The sequence below is a fragment of the Leucopleurus acutus genome, assembly GCF_964270905.1.
Source record: "Leucopleurus acutus genome assembly, chromosome: 3".
NCBI lineage: Eukaryota > Metazoa > Chordata > Mammalia > Artiodactyla > Delphinidae > Leucopleurus > Leucopleurus acutus.
In genome coordinates, this window is record NC_139145.1 from 6,659,392 (window position 1) to 6,675,673 (window position 16,282).

General features: G+C 39.4%; 1 protein-coding gene across 4 annotated transcripts in view; it reads left to right on the top strand.

Moving 5' to 3' along the window:
* Positions 1-16,282, top strand: part of LOC309960372 (zinc finger protein 177-like) — a 52,490-nt gene that overhangs the window by 1,395 nt on the left and 34,813 nt on the right. For 2 of the 4 annotated variants that reach the window (XM_082837109.1, XM_082837106.1), the window contains exons 2-3: positions 6,184-6,402; positions 9,046-9,128. In XM_082837109.1, coding sequence (XP_082693235.1) covers positions 9,071-9,128 — 58 coding nt within the window. In that variant the 5' untranslated portion in view covers positions 6,184-6,402; positions 9,046-9,070. Of the gene's footprint in view, positions 1-6,183; positions 6,403-6,954; positions 7,019-9,045; positions 9,129-16,282 lie in introns of those variants that run through there. The other 2 variants (XM_082837107.1, XM_082837108.1) reach the window with 2 other exon arrangements.

Sequence of the window (16,282 nt, forward strand, 5' to 3'; positions counted from 1 at the left end):
AGTACAGTTGTAATTTTAAAAATTTTAGTAGCCAAGTTAGGAAAAAATGAAGTTATTTTTAATAATATATCTTATCTAACCCAATTTATCCAGTTATTAATATATAGTTATTGGTGAAATTAATGACTAATGTAGCTAATATAAAATTATTAATGAAAAATTTTACATTTCTTTTGTACTAACTGTTGGAATCTGGTATGTATTTTATACTTAAGCACATCTCAGTGTGGCTGTTAAATTTTTGTTGGAAATTCTTGATCTGTATTTAGCTTTCATAAAATTTACTGTTGAAAAAGTAGACTTGGAAACCCAGATTGCTCCAAACATGCTGAAAAGTTTTTTAGTAACTGAGCAATTTTATTTCTAAACTTAATTAAAAGTAAGTAAAATTAAGAATTCAGTTCCTCAGTCACACTAGCCACATTTCATGTTCACAGTAACCACATAGAGCGAGCCAATGGCTACTAAGTTATACTGCAGGTTTAGAGACATGAAAATTTCCTAGGTGATGTTGTGTACTTCATATTGTATCCCATCAATATGGGATCAGGAGGCACATAAATGCAAGTTCTCCCACTGTGTATTAGGAATGCAAAGCATTTAGTCAAGGTGCCCATCTCTCTCGTGTAGTCACATTTTTCTTTTTAGTGATCTGTGGGTGATACTTGGCAATAGGGGAATAATCTCTTCCCCACCCCTTTCGATCAGTGGTTTTAACATCACTTGTTGATCTTCGCTTCAACCTGTTTTTACGTTGGGAGCTTATGAAATGGTATTTTTTTTTTTTCTAATTCTGTCATTCCTTCTCTATTCTTTAGCTGTCAGTCTTCTGTAAACAAGAGCTTTCACTCCCCACTTCCCCTGCCCTCTATATTTTTTTCCCTTTCGGAGTGGTCACAACATATCCCTGGATTTTTCTTTCATTCATCATATTATAAACAGTTGCTGTCATTTGATGCTCAAGCTGTCCCAAACTTGGCCAGGAGGAGTCCTTTTAATTTGACTCATGTGTCCCTTCAACACATACCTATTAGTCTTTGAGTGTAAATCCCCAGTTCACTTTGTACTTTCCAGTTACAGACCTGTAATAAATGATTTCTCCTCTTTCCTTATAGACACCAAGGTCTCTGTGATGGGCTCAGTGCTACTGGGGTATAACTGTATCTAGGCCTTTCAGTGGTTATCTAAAAAAAAAATATATATATATATATATATTTTGAGACAAAATTGAAATCAAATTGTATTTATAATTTTATATCCTCCTTTTCATATAAATTATTAGCATGAACATACTCTCATATTGTTATTCTTCAAAAACCCAATTAAAAATATATTTTCTTACATTGTAAGTTCATACTCATTCCTAGTAAAAATTTAATATGTGCTTTTTTCTTTATTTTATACTTGTATCTCTTTTCTCTTATTATAAAAACCTTGGTTTGTAATACCATTAATATATTGTTTTATCCAACAGTATGGGTACAGTAGTTTCAAAAATTATAATACCAATATTACTAATGGTAGACTTGCTCAATAAAGTATTAAGTTTCTTCGCATTTTTTTGTCCTTAATGGTTTATATTAAGTATATGCAGTTCATAGTACTGTGCTCAAATATTTGTATGAACTCTAAGTCTTTTCTCTCATGGTTTTGTTATCAGTTTGATACACTATTATGTACATTTCTGTTTACATTTATTTTTTTTTTTATTTTTTTTTTATTTTTTTTATTTTTTTACATTTAGTTTTAAGGTTTGCTTCCTTTCTGAATTACCTTACTTTTTTAATTTATAAAACTTTTTCACGGTTCAAAGGTAAAACTGTATAAAAAGGTATATTCAGAAGTCTCACATCACATTACCACCAGTAGCTAACCATTTCCATTTTATTAGTTTCTGATGTCAACTTTCTCAAAATTCATATATATATATATATATATATATATATATTCCTTCCTTCCTTTTTACCTTCACATGAATGTACTTCTTTCCCCAATTAAACTAAATACTGGAAATCAATCTATATCAGTTCATAGTGATTTTCCATATCCTTTTTTGTGGCTGCTGAGCCCTTTATTAGTGCATGTATGGTAGTTTAGTCAACTAGCGTCCTATGGATAGAATTTGTGTTGCTTCCAATTATCCTAACCAAAGCAGCCTAATAACAGTAGGAGCAAACCTGTAGTGCAAAAAAACCCAGATTTTTTTGACTCATTTCAGTGAGGGAGACTGCATAGCAGAGGAACTGTGGATGTCTCAACCAAACAAAGCAAAATGTATACTTATGGATTCTGAGAATTGTGACATTTTAGGTGAAATTTAAAGGAAGCAGTAATTTGATAGTCTCAAAGCAAAGCAGGACTGTGTTAAGGGGTTAACATCAGGTCTGTACTACAAACAACCCAGGCTCTTGTTTCCTTGGAAACAATAAAATTAAGATAGATGTGGAATATTGTTTCCAGAAACCCTTTATTTGAAGCTCAGTTCCAGGTTTTTAAATCAAGACTCCTTCTTGATGTCAAATATTAAAATAATGATGTATATCCTCCAGGCAAAATTGGGATGTTTCAGTCTTACTGATACAATTTCAAACAGTGAATCTCTGATAGTCTCTGATTTTACAGAACAAAGTTTCTCAGTGAATAAGAAAGCAATAGTAACTCTGTTACATATTCTTTCATGAGATGGTCAGTCAAGTGCCGCCACAAGGGGAGACTGGAGGCCCAGGAAAAAACAAAGTTTATTTTACTCTTAAGTCCTAGAGGCGAGGCAACATGTAACCATGCAGGGTGATGTGGGAAAACACGAGGATGGTCAAGAGGCAGAAGGCACAGGAGAGAGGGGAAGGTTTAGACCACTGCCTTTATTGGGGTTTGTATGGGAAAGGCAAGGCAGGGCAGAGGAAACAGCCAGGATTGACTGCTTTGAATAATTTTGGCAGGCTTTGGGTATACGGGTGGTCTCTAGTTGCCTGCTACCTGGCCCTGGGATGTTTAAGGCAGAGAAATATTGCCTCCTACAGTGGATGGGTCTACTGGAGGTCAGTATGGTTCTCGATTGGTTAGTTTGCATATCAAAGTCATGCTTCGGGTTGAGTCCTTTGTTATTTCTCAGAGTTGGCTAGCCCCAAGAAGCAGTCTCTCCCCAGCCAGAAAGGATTTTTTCAGATGTCAAAAGTCATATAATATACAGAAAAAGTGTGTGTGTGTGTGCGCGCGCGCGCGCGTCCAATACAGTCGATACTCATGTTTTGATGAGAGTAAGGAAACCAGGGCAATGATAGTAGAGACTTTTAGACAGTGTGGCGTAAGTGCCCCTAACCAACACAGAAAACATTTTACTGTGATAATGGAAAGGAGAAACACACGTAAAGTACGAGAGGAGCCCTTGTAGGCCAGCCTATAATTTAAGTTTCCCATTTATATTGCATTAGTCAAGAAAATAAATCTGAAATTTTTTGCAGTCCCTAACAATATCTTAGTGGAGTTGTAGAGTAGATTAGATATACTCTCATATCAGGTTGACACATCTGGCGGTGGTGTTGGAGGGGATGAGCTGATAAGTTAGTAAAGTACGTGTAAAGGTTGGTGGTTGTGTGTGGAACCAAGGGGAAGGAGTGCTGGTGGCTGCAACGCAGAAGGTCTTGGTGGAAAGCTGGAGGCAGTTAGTGGAAGAAAGCATCAGGGAGTGGGTGGCCCTCTTCCCAGAGGGTCTAGGTGTTGGCCAATATGAGGCACGTGCCTCCTGGGGAAAGCAGTAATCTCCACTAATTCCTTTTCCTTTTTAAAATTAAAACTTTGTTTTTAGAGCAGTTTCAGGTTCACAGCAAAATGGAGGGGAAGGTACAGAGAGTTCCCATCTGTCCCCTGCTCTCCCCCCAGCCTCCCCCATTATCAGCATCCCCCACCAGAGCGGTACATTTGTTACAGTTGATGAACCAACATGGGCACCTCATAATCACCCGCAGTCCGCAGATCACATTACAGTTCACTCTTGGTGTTGTAGATTCTGTGGCCTTGGACAAACACGTAATGACATGTTTCCCTCGTTACGGTATTATGCAGAGTATTTTCACTGCCCTAAAAACCCTGTGTCTTGCCTATTCTCCCTGACCCCCACAATCGTTGGCAACCTCTGGTCTTCTTACTACTACATACTTTTGCCTTTTCTAAAATGTCATATAGTTGGAATCACACAGTCCATTAATTTTTGGAATGATATCGATACTAGTGACCTCTACCAGATTTCCTTGTAGGCATGGAGTGTAGGGGTGTATGTTTTGGCAGAGAGCAAGGAGTATACCTGGATCGTGGGCTAAGCAGACAAGGAACTCAGAATCATAATAGAATTCCTAATATCAAAGGAAGAAAAGCACAAAGTGTCCTATGTCCAATCTGTGCATTAGAAGAAACAGTCCCTGGGGTTTAGTGTCAGGGTCAAGTTAGCCCAGGGGACAAAGTCATCTCCAATGGCGAGATCTCAGACTGGGGTGATGTCTCCTGGGGTGACGTCATCTCTGGTGGTGAGCTCCTGGGCCAGTGCGATGTTGCTGAGTGTGAGACTGGAGTATCCTTTTCAAGTGGGTACCTACTCCAGTTGATGTGGATCTCAGCATTTGCCATGTTTGGTTGAAACACTGTCTTATTTGGAGGGTTTGGGCCTCTGGATTGTAAACCAATGAAAGCACCCAGACCAATAATAAGTCCACAGTTACCTAAACTGTGGTATGTAGCTAAACTCGACAGGGTTTTTAGTTTTTGAATGAAGTTTAGGCTCCCATATCAGTAGAACAGCTGCCTGATCTTTGGGACAATCTATGGTTAATAGATCCCAGTGGAGTACACCCCCTCAATCTGGCCTCCAGCCCTTATGGGATAGGGCAAGATTAAAAAAATTATAAATATAAGTTAAGGTTTGAGGCAAAATAGAGAACTTTTCAGGTTTATTTGTTGGACTGGAATTTAATGAATAGGAATTGTTCAGGAGACTATTAAGCATCTCAGTTAAACCAGTTATTGGGGTCATGAAAGTTCTATGAATACCTTTTCCGAGAGCCCAACATTGTGTATTCTAAGCAGTGAAATGCGTGTCTTTGTTACTAGCAGTAATGCCTATAACTCCAAAGGGAATAACGAGCATCCTGGCAAGGCCTTGTACTGTAGTCTTAGTTATAGGTAAAGACATGTGATTTTGATTTATATTTTCAGTGCCTGTGAGGCAAGAGATTGCCAGAGTTCTGTACCATGAAATAGGACAAATTTTAGATAATAGCCCAACAGTTTATAATAAATGTGATGATGGGACCATTTGTTGGCTAGGGCATCCAGTGCTGAGATGACTGCCTGAAGTTTGACCAAGTGTGTTGTTTCTTGGGTCCCATCCTTTATTTAGGGACATCATGGCTAAGGGATGGAAAGCAGCAACATTCCATCAGGCTCCATTACATATGATGGTTAACAGTGTCATTTGTATAGTCCTCCAATTCTCATTGCTATTTACTCAGTTAATCCCAGGGGGCTTCCTAGGTAGTCAAGGGTCTGGGGGAGGGGTGACATCCTCCAGCACCATGGCATCTGGCAAGAGACGGGGAGGCCACGCCTCCTGAAGGTGGAATATATGAAAGGGCCCAGATTTGGTTCCCTCCTCTCATAAGGAGGCCTCAGCAGTTATGCTGTGTTCATGGGGTATTGCTTCCATGACCCAAAGTATAATGGACAAGTGGTTATGGAGGGTCGCAGGCTCAAGGTCTGTGAGAATGTCTGTTTCCAAGAAAGTATGTTGACAGCAATTACTGTTTATAATGTACAGGCATATCTTGTTTTATTGTGCTTTCCTTTATTGTGCTTAACAGATAATTGCATTTTTTTTAATTGAAGATAAATTCTCATATTGGAGAATAACGGTAACCTCAGGAGTTCAGGCTTTTGAGACGGAGTAACCTGCATTCAGACTCTGGCTCACGACTTCTTAATTGGTGATCTTGGGCCAATTACTACTCCTGTTTGAACATAAGTTGCCTCAACTATTGAATGACAGTAATAATAACTGTTGATAATCATATGAGCTTCCACTGTATGTGTGTTCTGGCACATAATGAGTGCTCAGTAAATGACAATTATTATTTATATTTATGTGGTCTACAGTTTCTAATGACTTTCACATAATATAACTTCCATCTTCTACAGAGAGATGGCTAATGAATGATGCTTGATGACAGATGAGAAATGCCTCCTGCATAAAGATTGATGGTATGAGGCAAGACTCCTACTTAATCAAGAGGAATTGAGATTAACTTATCCATTAAATTCAGAAACTGTCTTGAAGAGACTTTGGGAATAAGACATGTTAAGGCAGATTTCATTAACAGATTCACAGGATGCCAGCCATTGACCTTTTCCCTTGTGGTAAGTCCTTGTTGATGCTCCTTTCAGAGACCGTGCTTTAACTGGCCTGTGAGCAGCCTGTCTTGTGGTCTGGGTCTATGCAGTCCTGCTTCTGGGCTGTCTAGGAGGGGGCTTAAGTATATAACAGTATCCTGTTGTCTAAATCCTGGGGCTTGGGAAAGAGGGGTAAGTATGCCTATTTTTGTGGGAGAGGTTCTGCTTAATCACATGAGTTATTATTGTTAGCCAAAAAATTCCCCAACAGTTTTACTTCTCTGGACTTTAATTTCTTTATCTGTAAAATGAGATTAGATTATTAAACTCTTCTTCTTGTTTATCAAAGCCCCAAATCCCATTTCTGACTTCAGATGAGGCGGGCTATAGGGCATTTTATGGCAGCAGCGTGTGTGTGTGTGTGTGTGTGTGTGTGTGTGTGTGTGTGTGTGTGTGTGTATGTTCACTTAGAATTAGTGTGGAGTGGCTGCCAGGCTTGTGAGTATGGAAACTGTGGGCAGCCTGGATTCTCAGGTTTTTTTCTTCTCCTCAATGTTGTCTTTCTCAAGACTTTTTCTCTTTTCATGAGGAGAAGTCAGAAGGGGAAAGGATTGTGACTGGGTGTCTGACAAATTATTTTCAGGTCAGTAGGAAATTTATTCTTCTATAAAAGCACATGCTTCTTCCTACGAGGTGGATATGTTTCCTACTAGTGAAACAGAGCTTCTGTTTCAAATAGGGCCTGCTTAGGGACTGAGTCCCCAGTTAAATTTCCTCAGGTCTTTCTTAGGGCCTTTCATTTACACAGGAGAATGATACTATCACTCCAGTATTTACTAATTCATTCCAGTATTTACTAATTCAGTCCAATTCGTCCATGCTGATTGTGTGCTCTCATTTGGCTATGATAGACAGGGAGCCGACATGTGCCTCTGAGAATTTGTACTGTCACTGGAGGAATAATTCATTTACCAGCATTTACTGTGTCTGTAATGTGCTCAGGACTATGGCTAACCTGTCAACAGAGAAAAATAAGACCAGAAGAGGTCACAATCTAGTTGTGGTGAGATACGTTCAGTTAGGTGAGAGAGGTGCTCTTAAAGCTACGTAATTGGATGAAGTCACCATGAATACGTCCAGGTAGAGAGGAGAAAGGGGCTTGAGGACCATCAAGCCCTGGGGTTGATTATGGAAGAACATAAAACCTGTCTAGGCTTTGAGTCTCCCTTCCTCTTTCTCCAGGGAACATTGATGGAGATGGCAGTTGCCTGATGCCAGGATGTTCCTCTTGAAAATGAAGATCTGTTCATTGTATTGGCTTTAATTTTTCTAGGATAAAAGGCTTAGGACTTCAAAATTATATATATAAGCTTGAGCTTGGGTTTTAGGCAAAAGACTGGCAACCCTTTTGGTGCACAGTGGGAGAGAGAGAGTGAGAGTGAGTGTGTGTGTGTGTGTGTGTGTGTGTGTGTGTGTGTTTGCATTTTAGTTTTATTTGCATTTTAGTTTTATTTGAAAATTTACTGGTTTGATAAAGTGGACATGAACAATTTTGTTGCTTCTCAAGTTATACCTGACAGTATTTGGTATCCCTGAAGAGCAGAGTCTTGGCCCCTTATTTATGGAAGTATTTGTCATCCCTTGCATGTTCTTCTTACATCCGGCATCTTTCTCTGAGAGCAGGGCACCAGCTATGCAGACCTGGTCTGATCTTTCAGGTGGAACAAAGAGGAAAGCTGAAGAAAATGGAAGAGTTTTCCAAGTGAGGGAAAAGGCACATGTGATTCTTTATGAGAAAGAGCTGTAATCCATGAGAGCTGCAGTCCATTTGGAAATGTTAAACAGGAGGCTTTTGAAGAATTTTTTTCCTAAGGATGCTGAGGTCATTTGGGTTCTGAGGTTCCTTGGGTACCTCAAACTTCCCTTTCTCTTCAACTTTTCATTCGCCTTCTTAAACTTCCTTTTGGCTTGACAGTAGGATCTGTCCCATTTTTTTCTTTAAATTTTGCATTTGCATTAAGCTCTTTATCCATTTCCTTTCAACGTTGTTTTCCTGGTTACGCTGCTTTCTGTTCATTGTCAGTCTCAACATTTATAGAATCATTTCTTAGTAAATCACCTACCAATTTGACCACAGCACCTTATCATGCCAAACTCTTAGTCCAGCCAAACTTCTTAATCTTTTCTTTTTTTTTTTAAAATAAATTTATTTATTTATTTTTGGCTCCGTTGGGTCTTCGTTGCTGTGTACGGGCTTTCTCTAGTCGCGGCAAGTGGGGGCTACTATTCGTTGTGGTGCACGGGCTTCTCATTGTGATGGCTTCTCTTGTTGCGGAGCACAGGCTCTAGGTGTGCAGGCTTCAGTCAGTAGCTGTGGCTCGAAGGCTCCAGAGCGCAGGCTCAATAGTTGTGGCGCACGGGCGTAGTTGTGGTGCACAGGCTTAGTTGCTTTGCGGCATGTGGGATCTTCCCAGACCAGGGCTCAAACCCGTGTCTCCTGCATTGGCAGGCAGATTCTTAACCACTGTGCCACCAGGGAAGCCCCTTTCTTTTTGTTTTCAAATGTATCTTAAGTCAATGTTTGAAAGTAAATACACATTGGCCTTCATTTTTAACATCTTCCTTCCATTTATTTCTCCAAGAACATAATTTTTTTTAATCTTATTTCAGATTGGGAGATTTGTCTTAATGCCAGATGGTCAGCACCTCAGTGGAATATTTTGCATGGGAAAAAATCCAGTGTGGTGGAAATGGTAAGATTCACAAGATATAATTCCTTGCCTTCCACACTAGTGGAAAATTAGCAGTTCCATAAGATAGGAAAGCTGCACGATAACCATGACAGATATTTGAGACTAGTGTCATTCACCTGTTTTTCATAGTCTCTGGGCATCGTGAATTTGGCAAAAACTTTAAACACCCCTCACGATATATTCCTTCACACAGAGTTCACTCAGCTGAACATTCCCATATATGTCATTCAGATGAAGTTTTTTTCTTTTTTTTTTTTGTGGTACATGGGCCTGTTACTGTTGTGGCCTCTCCTGTTGCAGAGCGCAGGCTCCGGACACGCAGGCCCAGCAGCCGTGGCTCACAGGCCTAGCCGCTCCGTGGCATGTGGGATCTTCCTGGACCAGGGCACGAACCCATGTCCCCTGCATCGGCAGGCGGACTCTCAACCACTGCGCCACCAGGGAAGCCCCAGATGAAGTTTTTGATAAATAATTTCATCTTGATCAATTATCAGCTAAAGTCTATAAAAATCCCTTTGAAAGTAAAGAATACAACAAAACTTTCTAGCAGAATGATCACTTCATTCTGCTTGAAAGCACTGAGGGTCTGGAACCATGCATTGCAGTGAAAATGGAAGAAAAACAAAAACAAATAAAAAACTTCAGCCATACTAATTTGTTTCTTGTATAGAAAAACAATTCAAGGCAGAGGGGAAAATCTCTGAATATAACAAGGTTGGAAAACTTTTTAAGTCATCATTAATATCTTCATCAACAGGAGAGAAACTACATTGGAGAGAAATCAATTTTAACCATTGTGAAGAAGCCTTGAGTGAACACTCATGCCTTAAGGCTCAAAGGAAAACTTACATTAGAAAGAAAACTTGTGAGTGTTATCAGTGTGAAAATGCCTTCATAAAGAACTGTGCCCTTGATCTACACAAGCAAACCCATTCTGGAGAGAATGCTTCTGAGTATAATCGGTGTGAAACAGCCTTCAAACAAAATTTACACCTGGTTCACAAGAAAACTTACACTCAAGAGAACCCTATAAATGCACTGACTGTAAGAAAGGCTTACCTTCTTCCTCGTACCTTAGGGAACGTTTTTTTTCATGGTGGAGAGAGGACGTATGCTTTTAAAGAACGTAGGAAAGCTCTTTCACATTCTACAAACCTTTTTGTACATATGCGAACTCACTAGAGAAATATCCTATGAGTGTAAATGATGTGGGAAGACTTTCACTCAATCTTTATGTTATTCAGCATTTAAGAATTCACAGAGGACTGATGCCTGTGAAATGTAAGAAACTTGAAAAAGGCTTTTCTTATTCCCCAGATCTTGCTAAGCATATAAGATTTTATACTAGAAACACTGTGTTTGTAAGGAGTGCAGCCCAGAGTTTACTTTTCTCAAAACAGTATTCACATGTGAATTTAAACTGGAGAATGTGGAAAAGCCTTTGTTAGTTCCTCATACCTTACTGTGCATATGAAGAATTCACACTGGTGAGATGCCTTATCATTGTAAGGAATGTGGGAAAATGTTTAGTATTTCATCTTGCTTTAAAAGTCACCTGGAAACTCACCCTGGGGTAAAACTTTATAATTATAAGCACTGTGGGAAAGCCTTTATTTGATTCTCATTTCTTATTCGACATTTAAGAATGCACAGTGTAGGGACTTCCCTGGTGGTCCAGTGGTTAAGACAACGCTTCCAATGCAGGGGGCACGGGTTCTATTCCAGGTTGGGGAACTAAGATTCCACATAGGCTGGTGTAGCCAAAAATAATTAAATTTTAAAAAATTTAAAAAATAAAGAGTGCACAGAAAGACCTTTTGAATGTAAGGAATGTGGTAAAGCATTTAGATAATACTCGTACTTTAGTCAACATAAAAGAAACACATACTGGAGAGAAGTGTATAAATGTAAAAAATGTGGGAAAGCCTTCACTATTTCATCAGGCCTTATAGTACACATGAGAACTCACACTGGTGAACAACCTTTTGAATGTAAGGGATGTGGGAAATCCTTTACTCGATCCACATGTCTTATTAAACATTTAAGAACTCACAGTGGGGAGAAGCCATATATATGAGGAATATGGGAAAACCTTTAGTAATACTTCATGCCTTTCTGAATGTATACACATTCACATTTGAGAGAGAACTTAACGCTTGTAAAGAGTGTGGGAAAGCCTTTGATACTTTCACACTTACTGAACATGTACTAATTCATAGTGAAGGTAACCTTATTGTAAGGAATGTGGGAAGCCTTTTGCTCTGCCTTATACTTTAATATTCAGCTGTGAGTTCACGGGTGTGAAAATATTACGAATGTAAAAAGTATAGGATTTTTTTTTAGTTTTTATTTTCTGCTTTGGGAAAGTATGAAAGCACACATAATGAGAAATCCCCTGAATGAAAGGGACATAGGAAAGCCTTTGATTGTTCTTTGTCATTAGGAAACATGATTCATACTGGAGAAGAACCATAAATTATAAATATAGGGAGTGTGGAAAAGGCTATATTAATTTATTGTAAAAGTCACACTGGAGAGATTATGTATGAATGTAAAAACAATTAGAATGCTTTCAATGAATATCTTTTATATATTTTTTATAAATAAAAATCCTAAAAAGTTTTTTTTTTTAAATGAAAAACCTTTGTTACAAAGAGGTTTTTAAATAAGACCTTGGGAAGGTTTTGGAGTACATGTTTTCACTTACTGCATACAAGAAAATTGATACTGGGAAAGAAAACCAAGTAAATTTTTATTTAAATGAGTTGCCTTTCTTTGTGTGTTTTTTTTTCAAGGTAGACCCATACTTTTAAAGACTAATGATGTTGAGCATAAATATGGTCAACTGATCTTTGATAGAGGAGCAAAGGAAATGGAATGTAGTAAATATAATTCTTTTCAACAGATGGTGCTGGAACAACCAGACACCCACATGCAAAAGAATAAATCTAGACACCGACCTTGCACTCATCACAAAAATTAACTCAAAATGCATTGCAGCCCTAAGTGTTAAACACACAACTATAAACCTCCTTGAAGATAACATAGAAGAAAACCTAGAAGACCTTGGATGTGGCAATACTTTTAAAAATATGACATGGAAGACATGATCCATAAAAGAAATAATTGATAAACTGGACTTTATTAAAATTAAAAACTTCTGCTCTAAAAAAGGCATTGTTGAGAGAATGAGAAGACAAGCACAAATTGAGAGAAAATATTTGCAAAAGACACAGCTGATAAAGGACTCTTAAGACTCAGCAATAAGAAAATAAACAGCTGATTAAAAATGGACTAAGACCTTAATAGACACCTCACCAAGGAAGATATGCAGATAGCAAATAAGCATTTGAAAAGATGGCCCACATGAAAAAAAGAGACCACTACAAATCTATGAATCTGTGAGAATGGCCAAAATCTGGAACACTGATAATGATAAATGTTGGTGAAGATATAGAGCAACAGGAAATTTCATTTCATTGCTGGTGGGAATACAAAATTGTACAGCCACTTTGGGATACAATTTGGTGGTTTCTTACAAAACTAAACATAGTCCTACCAAGTGATACAGTATTCACACTCCTTGACATTTACCCAAGTAAGTTGAAAACTTATGTCCACACAAAAACCAGTACATGCATGCTTTGGGTTTTTTTTGTTTCTTTGCACATGAATGTTTATAGTAGTTTTATTCATAATTGCCAAAACTTGGAAGCAATCAAGATGTCCTTCAGAAGGTGAATGGATAAACTGGCACATCCAAACAACAAAATATTATCCAGTGCTTAAAATGAATGGACTATCAGGCCATGAAAAGACATGGAAGAACCTTAGTGCATATACTAAGTAATGCATATTACTAAGTGAAAGAAGCCAATCTGGAAAGATTACATACTGTATGATTCCAACTATATGACATTCTGGAAAAGGCAAAACTGTGGAGATCAGTGGTTGCCAGGGATTGGTGGGAGTGATGGGTGGAATGTATAAGCAAAGCACAGAGGATTTTTAGGGCAGTGAAAAATACCCTGTATGATACTCTAATGGATATGTGTCATTACAGTTGACCCTTGAACAACAAGATTTTGAACTTCATATGTAGATCCATTCATATGTAGATTTTTTCAATGAATATGTACTACAGCATTACACCATTCATAGGTGGTTGTATTTGCAGGTACAGAACCCAGAGGGCCAACTGTTAAGTTGTACTGGTGTTTTCAACTTTGAAGAGGGTTGGGGACGCTAACCCCCATGTGTTTACAGTGGAGCTGAGAAAGGCTAGTGGGCACTTCTGCCTCAAAACATCCTTTTTTTCCTTGAGCAAAGCCTGGAGTCCACAGTTCACATGATACTGCCTTGTCAGGCTGTGCTCATTATGTGGTGAAAGAACCTAGCCTCCTTAAAATATTTTTGGAAAGGAATGTAGATTAATATTTTTCCGGTTTAAACACATGCTTCTAGTCTTTAATATTAGTAATTAAGTGCCTAAGATTCCTGGGCCCTTCTTTACATGGGCAGATATTTTATAGAACCGATCTGCCTGAGAGGCATGGTCAGCTGGGAGGGGTTGAGCTTTTAAATACAGATCTCCAGATATGGGTGATTCCATTAAATAATAAGGATCCTCCTAAAGATTAAGTTTTTTTATGTCTAGGCAGATGTTTTATTCATGGGGGGTCTAGAAAAGGCACAGAGAGGAAGCTATTGAAATTTTTAAAATCCTTATTTCGGGCTGTCTAACTGTAGTAACAACAACCCCAAAGCACCTTAAAATCTGTCTTTTCTCTACTACCAGATTTCCATTTTAAATCATGGTTCCGGTTATGCATATTTAAGAATCAGCCCTCTTTTGGCCCTGATAAAATCCATTTCTTGGCAGGTAGCTTAAAGTGCTGATCGAGACTGTTTTTTGTTTTTAATACCAGGATAATCATTGTTTAAATTGGAGTCCAGACAAAAAAGTTCTCTGACTTCTGGGGGACTTGCTTTGGTTAGGAAGGGGAGGGGCAGTGACCCCGCAAGAGAATCCATAACGGCTGAGTAGTGAAGTTTGGACTCCTTTTCCCTTCTGACTGCTCAGTCTCCTTTTCAAAACCTTGGGGACCTCTACTTTTTCCATCGAGGAGACCATATGGAGTAAAAGACCCGGGCTCAAGTGCCTGCGCACCATTTTACTTAAATGTGCAATCAAGAGTAAGTTACTCTACTTGATAAGCCTCCTTCGCTTAAAATAAACTTGCCTGCCCTTCGCCTCAATTCTGTGCCCAGGCTCCCTGACCAGGCCTCAGCCACTCTCTCCGGGCCCGCCTCCCAGCCCCGCTCCCCGATCGGAGTTCGGGGGGTACTGAACTACTGGAGGCGGGAGCCTCAGGCCCGGGACCCGAAGCGGAGGTGCGCGTCCGCTGGCGGCTTGGTCCTCAATAGCTGCTTCGCGCATCTTACCCGTTTCCATATCCGTTGGCGTTTGATGCGGCTGGGCCCAAGTCCAGGTTCCGACCACGAGTCTGGAAGGGCCGGTCGATAGTGGGGAGGGGTCATGGGTAAGGTTTACGGCGCCAGCTGCTCCCGGGCCGCGGGGCCTCCTGCCGGGCTTCACGCGTGACTTCCCGCCCGGGGCCTCAGGACGCCCCGCTTGTCCTCCAAGCTCCGACCCGTTACATTCGCGCCTGCTGGGGCCGCGGCTTCTTCCCGTCTCCCGGACGACTGCTCGGGTGGTCTGTCCCCGGGAGGAGGCGGGTCTGGAAATAAGGGCAGGGCGCGTCCGCAGGGTCTTTTCTCCGTCGCCTGTCCTCCCCTCTTTAAAAGGCCTCCCCCAAGTCTGACTACTTTTCCTTAAGAAGATGCCCTTTCTTGTACCTCATTTTCTTCCGTTATGACATTTTTTGAAGTACTCATCAGTTCACGGAGATCTGCCCTTTTTTTTTTTCTTTGATCTGGCTTACAGTTCTCTAGTGTGTGGAAGCAGCCTAGTCCCCTATTGGTGGACGATTGAGTTGTTCCCATCTGAATGGGCTTGTGCATGTTTCTTCATATTTCTGTACTTAGGACTTTAAGGTCGATTTTTAGAACTAAAGTTGTTGGGTCATGTGTAATATTCCTAGATATTGCCAACTGCCCCCGTTCTATTTTGAGCGCTCAGAACGTGTATTTTGCATCCAGCAAGTTGCACACCTCTCTTAGTTTTCAAATAATCTTAACCTATAGATGCTTTTGGATGTTTACATATCATCCATGAATGACAGGTTTATTCTTCTTTTACAGTCCTCCAACCTATCATGTCTCCCCATCCTTTTCCGCTCTCCCCAACTTACTGCACTGTCTGTATCATGATTAGTAGAAGGAGCCACTTCTTTTTCTGTGTCTCAAAGGCCTTCAGCTTGTATCTAGTAAATTGAAATGCTTGCTCTATGTTTTCGATACATTTTCAGGTTTAAAGACATTTCCTTCTATTCCTCTTTTCCTCGTTTACTATAATTAACATGTAACTAAAGTGTACAATTCAGTGAATTTTAGTATATTCCCAGAGTTGTGCAACCATCATCACAATATAATTTTAGAAAATTTTCATCATCCCAGAAAGAAATCCCATACTCATTAGCACTCACTCCCCATTCTTCCCTACCCCCCAGGCCACCACTCACTAATCTATTTCTTGTCTTTATAGACTTGTCCATTCTGGACATTTCATATAAATGGAATCATACAATATTTTGTCTTTTGTGAATGACTTTTTTCACTATAATGTTTTCAAGGTTCATCCACATTGTAGCAAGTGTCAGTACTGATTCCTATTAATGGCCAAAAATATTCTTTTGTATAGATACATCACATTTTATTTATCCACTCATAATTTGATGGTCATTTGTGTTATTTCCACATTTAGGCTATTGTAAATAATGCTGTTATGAACATTCTTGTTAAAGTTTTTGAGTAGACTTACATTTTCATTTCTCTTGGGTTTATACCTAGGAGTGGAATGCTGATTCATATGATAATCGTATATTTAACATTTTGGTGGACTACCAAACTGTTTTCTAAAGTGACTGCACCATTATTCTTTACCACCAGCAAATGAGTTCTGATTTCTCCACATACTCACCAATTGTTATTTGTCTTTCTGATTATAACTACCAAAATGAGTGTCAAGTGGT